This window comes from Arachis duranensis, chromosome 5 (genome assembly GCF_000817695.3).
Source record: "Arachis duranensis cultivar V14167 chromosome 5, aradu.V14167.gnm2.J7QH, whole genome shotgun sequence".
Lineage (NCBI taxonomy): Eukaryota > Viridiplantae > Streptophyta > Magnoliopsida > Fabales > Fabaceae > Arachis > Arachis duranensis.
The window spans coordinates 19,323,358-19,334,345 of NC_029776.3; the positions used below are offsets into that span (position 1 = coordinate 19,323,358).

Here is a 10,988-nt window from a genome sequence, read left to right on the forward strand (position 1 = left end):
CATTTTGGGTAGGCCATTTACTTATGGTCCACCACACAAATAGATTTTGGGATTCTAATTTACCTTATTATTATTATTTTTTATATAAATTTGAAAACTTAAGAAACTCAATCTGCCTTTTTTTATCTTTTGAAATTTTTGTAATAAAGATCTATACTAATTCTCAGATATAGTTCTACATAAAATTATTTATTCTTCTTTTTAAATCTAGATGTAATATTTTTTTAATAATTTATAAATATTGTTTGACTATTTTATGAATCTATTTTTTGCTATTAAAAAAATTGATAAGAAATAAAGGAAGGTGAAAATTTTATCTTTTTTATACTATAAAAAGAAAATATACAAGAGAGATGTATAAAAAACTTGTGTAAATTAAATAACATTTTTCTTTTCCTTTTAGAGAACTTTTTTTTATCAAGATTCCTTTTAAGAGAACTTAAGATTCATTGGTGGAGGAGTCACTCACTCCTTTCCTTTTCAAATGGCTTTTAGACATGTCTTTGTGAAATATCCGTACATATTGTTAGAGTAGTGGCCGGGTCCCGGGGCAAAATAATCTTTTGCTTTGGATGTAAAGCTGAGAGTGCCTGGTTTGAAATCCAAAAGAATTGTCATATATTGCAAGTTATATCATGGATTTCACTAACCAACTGGTCAACTCACTCGTTATCTTAAGTAAGTGTCCGTGAAGAAGTTGCGAGAGTTCAAAATCTTCCCCAAACAAAATCATTTATGCAAGCAAGCAAGCAGTTACGTTACATACTATCCCCAACATGTGCCAATACGGAGGATAAAACGTCCTTTTTGAAGGCAAGGACATTGGTCTAGTTAGAACGCAACTCATTTCCTAGCTCATAAATCGGGTTGGATAAAAACTGGTTTAAACCATTAAAAACTGTTTAAACAAGATAAGAGAAACAAGATCTAGTAATCATCACCACCATTTTCACACTTGCTTCTTTTGGAACTGTCGTGCCACACGCGCTACCTAGAGAGAACGACGTCATATTGCTCTTGACGTTTCAACTCAGATTGAAGCATGCACCGCCATGACCGTCGATCACCAACGGCATCGTCTTCACAATGCAACCAGTTTCTCACACTAATATATAGTGAATATTTTTCAATTTCCATTTTATATCTTTCTTTTTCAAGTTGGCAAAGAGGGCATGATTGAGAAACAAATGGCTCACCAAACTAACCGAGTTCGATTTACTCTTTAATCGTTTTTTTTTTTTTTCTGGTTTTAACTAAGCAAAAAAATGTTGACCAAATTGTACATTCTGTACTGGACCCAATTGTGCCTCCTATCAGAACGTGATACGTTGTCGTACTTCTGCAGAAAAAAAATAAAACATATTTGTATGTGGAGGGCTCTCAAATAATAATAAAAATATTTTACCAAAAATAAATAATTACTAAATTAGTTTATTATTTATACGTGTATATAATATTTTATAAATTTAAATATATATTCATTTATATATATAACTAATTTAATGATTAATTTGTATATTATTCTATATTACAAAAATGTTTAATTGGACAGTTAGCAATTAATTTTGAAAGGCTATATTGTTGGTGTTCAAAGGCTATATCGTTGGTGTTCCTTTCCCACTTTGACTCTTTCGAATGGAATAGCAGTGGTGGCCTAAAATTTGACCCAATTCGGCATATGAACCATAGTCCACAGAGGGAGGATTTTGGATTGCCTTAAAAAAAAAAAAGTTATAGAGAGTGCACATAAAGAAAAGAGGGAAGCAATCACTATCAGGCAATATTTGGGAGAATCCATTTTGGTGGTTTGCTTTATTTTTTGTTGGCTTTCTTTTGGAAAGGAATAGTAGTAAAGCTGGTAATTATTCAGCAAAGATAATTACACCCACCTGTCTCTGCCCCCTTTTTTCCTTCATTTAATTTCGTCCTTAAGATCCCAATATTTCTTCAACTAAGGCGCAAACATGGGATGCATTGTGTGTTTTTTTTTACCGGGTTCTTGACTTTTCGTGTTATGTGGTGGATAAAGAATTTTATAATACAAGTGGGTGCGAAATGGGGCCAAGACACATAACTTTTGGGTACTACAAATACAATGCATGGTGTCACTACTCCTTCATTATTCCAATTGAAGATGGCTGCAATTGTGTGCCATGGGCAATCATCCCTTGACTCTCATCACCACCTAATACACACCCACAGGCTTAGGAAGCCTCCACTCACTCCTTCTCATCATTTATCTTACTTGGAACAAACCCCAAACCATCACAAAACTACACCACAAAACAACACTAGTGTTATTAGTTACTCCAAGTCGTGTGAGGGTGGTTGGGGCTTCGTTCCATCTTCCCTTTCCAGAGAAGAGAAAGAAACAGCGCCATATGTCCATCCTCAGGTGAAGCTTTCGTCTGTTCGAATGAGCCCCAAGAGTTTGGAGCTCTGCACTGAGAACCTGGGGAATGAGAGTGGCACGGACATCATGGGTGACAGTGGCATTCACGTCTTTACCTCCTCGGACCAAAGTACTTGTACATCATCAACTCAATGTTTCGGAGGCCATAAGAAGAAGATGAAGAAGAAGAAGATAGCAAAAACAAAGAGCTTCCCACCTCCTTTGACAACCATGAGGGGTTCGGAGTCTATACAAGTAAGGCCCCACAGAGAAGGTGGCAGGTTAGTCATTGAGATCACCAAGGCCCCATCCACTTCTTCTTGTTTCCGTGCTCAGAGAAGCCATGGCCGCCTTCGGCTATCCCTTTTGGATCACCAAGAAGAAGAAGAGGAAGAAGAAGTATTTGAAGGAGAAGTTGAAGATGAAGAAGAAACAGAGGAGATAGAGGAGGAGGAGGAAGAGGAAGGAGAGAAGAGGTGTGAAGTGAGAATTGAGAGGGAAAAGAAGAGAAGAAGCAGTTGCAAGGAAGAAGGTGACCATGAAAACATAATAAGAAACTGGGAGTGGGGGGAATCTATTTGGGTCGCAACTTCCTAGAATCGTAGCGTAGCTACTAATAATTAAAAACATTTTACATTTTTATATCTTAGCATTTGTCCTTTTCCTATTTCTTCCCATTTTTAAATGAATTCTAATGTGCTTCCATGAAACATGCCTCTGGTCGGTACTCGGTAGTTATTATCGTTATTCTCTCTGTTTCTCGGACACACACACACACACACATCAAATGAAATTGGTGCCCAAAGGAAGAAAAAACAATTTCATTTTTTTATTCTTCATTTATCAATCACTAAAATTAACTACTTTGTACTAACATTCAATATTTAGTAATTATTACTGTTTATCCAAACCAACAAATATACTTTCTTTCGTACAAAGTTATTATCTTTATTTACTTTCTGAATTCTGAGAAGAGAAAAGTTAAAATTATGTGAAAACAGGGCACACTTGAGTCTTGGAGAGAATTTTTAGGTGCATTTGGAACCTTGACTTTATTGCTTCTTTTCTTTCCTTTAATTCGTTTGCTCTTTTTCCTTTCTTTTTTTCTGGCTTTGTACTTTCAACCTGAAATTTTTCGTTGTTGAATTGATTATAATATAATATACCATTTTTTAAGAAATTAACTTTTTTAACTAATAATTAATTGAAATTAATTTTAATATCTTATTATTGTAAAATAATTTTTATACATATATCTCATTACATAACATTAAATCAGTAAAAATAATTACGCTTTTACAAAAATAATCGATAAACATTATTGGAAATATTAAAAAAATTTAAAGAAAAAAAATGTTGACTAATTATCCACTAAAAAGGGCTGATTCCAAATATTTTTCTTATAACTAACATAAGCCAGTAACAAGAACCACTTTAGGGCATTTGGATGCAGATATGAGATAGATGAAAGAGGAGAATGTATGACATCACAGCAAGATTTCGTTTAATGAACTCATTAATTCAGATAAAGTATTAGAAGTTTAGAACAACGATCAGATTATGGTGTAATCAAATAAAAACCAATCCTAACAAAGAAGTATATATATATTGCTTTAGATCTTGAATTTATGGCCTGATAGTTTCTATTTAGGTACCCTAAACATTTTAAAAAAACTTATCAAGTGCGATTAGCAAAATCATAAGATTTATGCTTGTGTGCTATTTAATTTGGTTCGTTGCAAGCACTTCAATTCTAAAAGCGGTGAACCAATAAAAATGCATTTAAATGATTTTTACGTTGACAAAAATATTCTTCAATTTTGTTATTCATAAAAAATTCTTAAATTGTTTAAAAAATGCGATAAAATAATAAAAAATAATTTTTTTAATAAGTGGCAAACAATTTTTGTATTTAACAAATCGTTTATATTTAACAAATCGTTTATGTATTTAGTAAAAAAATTTATAAAAATATTAGATAACTATTTAAAAAATACATAGCAAAAATCAAATAAAAATTTTATTTCTAGATTTTTTTATTTTTTAAAATTATTATTGACGTTTATTGACAAAAAACCACAAAAATATATACATTTAGTGAAAAATTACTAAATTTTAAGAATAAAAATATTTTATTTTTTGATTAAACTTGTAAAAAATTGTATCAAAATTCAATTTCTAAAATATTTTTTAAGAACATATGCATATTTAATGTTAGGTATTTTTGTAACATTTTAAAAAAATTTGAAGTTATTTTTGTCAATAACAAATTTTAAAAGATTTTTATCAGGGACAAAATAATTCAGATGCATTTTGTATCATTTACACTTTAGGGTGGGTTCCAATGTCCTCCCTTGAGTTCCCTCTTGGCCAAACCATAACACCAAACCCATGTCTTTGAAGGAGGGAGATTCTATCCTTTTAAAGATTATCCAAACAAAGCCCTTAACAGTTCTAAATTGATGAGAACGATATGAAGATGTATGATAAAATAAAGAACAGACCCATGAAAGGATTCGTATCGTGGTCGTACCAATTTGAGGGACCAACATATCTGTGGACTCTGAAATAAAATCTAAATCATAATCCTTTCTTTATCATGCCTTTGATTAACAACTTGTGTGGCTGATCATCAGTGAAAGTGATGTTCTTCTGTGCTGTACTTCTTATATGTTACTAGAAAATGATCACGTTCTGTAAAAAAAGTTACATAGTATTGCCACATGATTTTTTTTTTACAATAACTTTAACCGACTATTTGATAGTGTAAAATACATGTATTAGATTTATGTATAAAAGCTTTTTTTATTTTATTTTTTTGATGGATTCCATTTATTTATTTATTGAGGATAAAGATGAGAATTTTTTTTCTGAACAAAAAACCTCATTTATAATTATAATATACTCAAAATTACAGTTAAACAATATTAATTTTGGGTTTACATATGCAAAAGTACTACTTATCTTTTAAATTTTAATTTTTGGTCAGTCTTTAAATTTAATAATATATTATTTTAATTTTCATATCATTTTTACCGTACAAGTTTTTCAAAAAATTTAAAAAATTATTTGTTTTTTATTTTTTCTTTTTCTAAAAATTGAATAAAGAACCATTTTTAAGAGTTACACTAAAAAATATATGAACACAAAATATTGTTGCTTATTGTGTATTATTAGGATTAGTTAACTTGTATTTTAAAGAAATATTTTAAAAGTATAATAATAAAAAATTTAAAATTTTTAATAACATTTAATAAAATATTTATTTATAATATTCTGAACATGTGCCATAAATTGCAAAACTATTATTATTATTATTATGTGAATTGTTAAAAAAGAGATAGTAATTAAAAACAGTATCTGTGGTGTTGATGCAAGTTCCGGATCTATCCTTCCAGCTTTCAAGGGATCGGACATGTGGAATAATGGAGCAATGAGATTTGGCTCATCATTACAAAAAAGAAGATAGAATGGAGGGTGGCCGATAATGCATGTGAGATCGTACGTGGTCGTCAAGTTATGCGATATTGCGATCCAATAATTCTAGGCATTTTGTTGAGACAGCTTCATGTGTATGACCCCATTTTGCCAGTTACATATTTCATCATTATTTCCTCAACTTGCCCTCTCTCATTTTCATCTTTACTTTTCCACACCTGCATCTCTCTATGTGAGGAAGATTTCACCTTGTCTATTTTCTTAAATAATAAAGAAAACCAACTGCATAGATTTTATACAACTGTTCTTTATCAGTACATTAATAGATCATTAATAGTTCGTTTACACCTTTTCAACTTACACTTAACTATATATAGTTGATCTCTATACTTGGAGAACTATGGCAGCATGCAGCCTGCCATGAATTCAATTATAAATAATTAGAATTGGATTCATTAATTAGAAACAAAAAAACAGTCAGAACTTATTTAATATTCATTAATTATTATAATAATTAATAAATATTAAATAAAAAATTATGATTATTTTTTACTAATTTTTTCTTTTGTTACCAAACATGCAGCAATGTTTAATTTGGAAAGTAAGGATATTGTAATGTTTAGTTCGAAGGTAAATGTTCTAGATGTAATGTTTGGTTTGATTTTTAATTAGAGATCAGAATTCTGATTAAAAATTAAAATATTTTATCATTTATTATATATCTCTAATTTTATAACTAAAATATGTCACATGTCACTTTTTTATTGTAATTGGAATAAATTTTTTTTTTCAAAATTAAAAAATTCTCCTCTTTTTCTTACTAATTTTATAACTAAAATGTGCGACATGTCACTCTCTCATTGTAATTAAAATTAAAAAAATTATTCCCTCCTCTTTATTAATTTTACAACTAAAATGTATCACATGTCACTCTCTCGTTACAATTGAAATCAAATCTTTCCCTTCAAAATTAAAGAATTCTGCTCTTTTTCTTACTAATTTTATAACTAAAATATGCCACATGTCACTCTCTCATTGTAATTAAAATTAAATCTTTCTCTCCAAAATTAAAAAATTATTCTCTCCTCCTTACTAATTTTACAACAAAAATATACCACATGTCACTCCTTCGTTTCAATTGAAATCAAATCTTTCCCTCTAAAATTAAAGAGTTCTCCCCCTCCTCCCTCTTCCTTTCTCTATTTCTCTCATTCCTTCGACCACTCTATTTATTTTATATATCATTCACTCTATTTATTTTATATATCATTATCAACATCAATGATTAATAACTAATTTAACAATCAAAATGTGCAATCGATATTTTTTTATAATTAAAATAATTTTTTTACCAAAATTAACAAACTCTGACCTTACTCTCATTCTTCATCTTTATCTTTCTCTCTCTATCTTTTCTCTCATTCTCTATTTTTTCTATTTTTCTCTTATACAAAAAACAAAATTAACAAAGTAACCAAAATATAAACTCTTCTATCATGTATGAATTCGTTTATCATTAGCCAATGATTTCAATTTTATTTTTGGTAAAAGAAGGGGCCAGAGGCCCAAAAGAAACAAAAAAGTATTAAAAAAAAACACAAAGCGGGGAGAACAAAAAGGTATTTAACAACTAGTAGTTGGGCCTTTATCTCTAATATTTGACCAATTTATTTACCCTCAATTATAGCTAGGCCATGAATCATTTAAGCCTTCGTACGATGTTTTTGTCATAGCTAGTGTACACGAATAATAAATTATTACAAGATGTAAATTATTAAATTAAAATAGCAAAATTGATACAAGATGTAAATTATTACAAGATTGATTATTAAACTTTTATATTTTTTATTCTACCATTTTCTTTACAGATCTTCTTTTTTAAGATGATTATTTAAAATTAAATTTTTTTATATAAAAATAATAATTAAAATCTTATTATTTGATCTTTTATCTACAGATACATTGGTCTTCTTAGCCAGCGACTTTTGTCAATCTATGACTTTTTTTTATAAAAGTAGTTTGATTTTATAAATTTTTATGTTATGCATAATATATACTGTCAGAACAAAGTATATCATAATTTTAAAAAATTTATATTCTCGTAATAATATTACGAGTAAAAATATTAGTTTAAACTAATTTAATGTTAATAATTTTCGAAGAGCTTAATTTTTTTTTTCTTCTTTTCCCATTTTGTACTAACTGATTGACCAATTTGGGTTTGGTTATATATGATAGAATTTTAATTAAAAAATATTAATATTGTTTTAAAATATATATTAGATACATAAATTTATATATAACTTAGGTGCAAAATAATTTTACGTTTTTAGAATGAAAATTTTACAAAGTATCAAATCATGTTATATAATTGTTAATTGTCATCATTTTTCACTATAATTTGTTATAGTTCTAAATTATAGATTTTAATTGATAATATAAAATTATTCATCCATATATAGTTGACTAGTTGTATATATATTCACTTTCTCAAACATGAAACACGTGCCAAGAGTGCACCTACTTCACCCCTCCTGCCCTTCATTATGGTCCACACGCGCTCTAAAAAAAAACCCATAAAAATTATAACAGAAAAAAGAACCTTTATTATTTTTAGGGATTATTCTTTAAAGTAAATGAAAAATTAATTCATGTATAATTCATCGATATGTATTTTAAATATTCAAATGTACGACATTTTTAACTGTTTCGTTTTATTCTCTTTCTAAATTCTAATAAGACCGTTTTGGTAAAATTAAAGTTTTGATGACACCAAAAATAGTTAAAGTCTTTCTAAAGTACTTTTATATATTTACTATATATTTTTGTTATGAGCTTTGAACTGAGTGAGCCTTTGTTGGCTTTCACAACATATCAAATAAAATAAAAATATGAAATCATTTTGTGAGAAACATAATATTCTATTCCTAATTTAACTACTTCTTATGATACAAACTTAAAAAATAATTTATATTTATAAATTTATTTTAATATAAATATTATTATTAAATTTTATTGTTAAATTTTTTCCTCTCCAAATTTTTTTTTCAAGCTCCCCACTGCTGGCGTCACTACAATAAAACTCAACACAATATTTAGTTAATTTTGTGGGCTTCAAATTAAAACTTCCTTTTAATATTTAAATGATTCCTCTTTTTTCTCATCGAAAACTGTATCCAGTCAATGCAATAATCCATCTAATCCACAATGCAAAGTAAAGTAGTAAACTATGAACAATGAACATAGTGCCACTTGTTCGGATACAATTGGAAATTAAAACAAGGTGTTCATACTTCATAGTTTCTGATCTAGCTGCTCAATTCTTTTTCGTCACTCCTGTACAATGACAAGTAACTAATTTTGGATTGTTGTAGTAAAGTTTTAGTACAGTAAATATCCTTCTTGCTAATTATACTGTTGATTTATCGTAGTAAAGTTTTTAATTAATATTTAATTAACTTTAAATTTTAAAATTTAACATCTAAACTTTTACAATCTTAATAATATAAAAAAATTATTATTCAAAAAATCGACTAATATGAATAAAAAGTGTTAATTTTTAATAATTTTTTATATATTTAATTCGTCAATTAAACTTTTGTCGTGATATTTTAAACTTTGGTATTTAGTTAAAAAGGGTCTAAAAATAACACTTAATTAATTGGTTTTTATTTTAATAAATTGGTTACCCAAAGATAGAGTTTTTGCATATGTAACATGATATTTCAGAAATTAAAAAAGAAGGCATAATAAATTAGAGGAGCTAAGTTTGCAGTATTTATTTTAGTAAAATTGAGGGTATGAGCAAAAAAAATATATTTTTTAAAAATAGGTGGATAAATAAAAATATCTTGAAAAGTTATTGGATGAGTGACATAATAGTGCTTTTGCCATATTGTTAAACACCTGCTGAGTTTCTAAATTCATATTATATAATTTTAAAGCAAGTGTCTGCTGGTTTTCTTGTATGTTAAGTTTTGAAGCTTTTCGCTTTTGTTTGTTGGCAATAGAAATAAACACTTTCTTATTTCTTTCTCCTCTCACACAAAGTTATACAAAGCCAGTTGTGAAATAATACATACCTACTCTGGACACTTAAAAAAGATGATTGTAAAAGGAAAAACTTTTCATCGCCATCAACTTGTTCAAACCATTTCAACCAATACCGATTTTTCTGACGGATTTTAATTTCCACATTTTTAATTTCTTTATTTTTCTTTTCTCGTTGCTTAGTTTGGTCAGATTGCATGGATATATACATATATATGATGAACTTTCTAACAAATGGACAATTCATTGTTGTAGCTACTTTTGAATATGGCAAATGCATACTTAATTCTATTATGTATTCTCAATAATAAAAAGTAAAAAAAAAAAGATTTATTATTAGAAATAAATGAGGAGAAAGAAAGATTGAGAATTGGAAAGAAGAGATCTTTGGCCATTATTGGTGGGTCTAACCTGCCATGGCGTCACCAGCAAAAGAAACAAGCCTTGTCACAATTATATTCACAACAAAGGCATTCCATCACACTCTTTTAGGTTATAACTTTTATTTATTTATTTGAAGCGTTTAGAGTTTAGAATTTAGAGTTTAGGCCCCACCCCACACATCCACCCAACCTTGGACACACCCACACCGCGCCCACTCCAAAGGGGACAAACTTTTACAAGTCAACTAATTCAGTCGTTAATTGGTTCTATAGATATTGGATAATATAAAGTCCTTCTTCAATTCATAATTTCACAAATTTGAAAGTTGAAACCTACCACATGCGACCTACACCATTGGAGAACTCTACATCTTCATGCATATTCATTTTAATTTAAAACACAAATTATTAGTAGTGAATGATGTGCCATAAGAGTGATGTAATGCTGTAAATTAAAGAGAAAAATTTGGTGTACACTTATTCAATGCTCAATACTTTTATTAATGGGTAATACTAAGAAAATAATAATTCAAAATTACTTTATTCAATTTAACATTAAAAAATGCAAAATAAAATAATTTTAAACTGTTTTAGAACGATCTTATCTATTATTTCTCAAACTTTTGTTTGTTTCTTGGTGTGTAACGAATTTGGAGTGTATTTATAGTTGGATAATAGTTATAAGCTAAGCAACACAAAGTTCATGTTGTTCAATCATAACTCTT

At 28.4% G+C, this 10,988-nt stretch overlaps 1 protein-coding gene across 1 annotated transcript; it reads left to right on the top strand.

Annotated features, from left to right (window-relative positions):
• The first annotated feature begins 2,097 nt into the window (after positions 1–2,097).
• LOC107488574 (protein FANTASTIC FOUR 3) lies at positions 2,098–3,102 on the top strand. Its single transcript, XM_016109334.3, has one exon. It carries the CDS (start codon positions 2,135–2,137, stop codon positions 2,987–2,989), a length of 855 nt encoding a protein of 284 aa, XP_015964820.2. The 5' UTR covers positions 2,098–2,134; the 3' UTR covers positions 2,990–3,102.
• Positions 3,103–10,988: the final 7,886 nt, after the last annotated feature.

Excerpts from the sequence above, each read along its gene's own strand:
- LOC107488574 (XM_016109334.3), top strand. The coding sequence starts at position 2,135 with ATGGCTGCAATTGTGTGCCATGGGCAATCATCCCTTGACTCTCATCAC.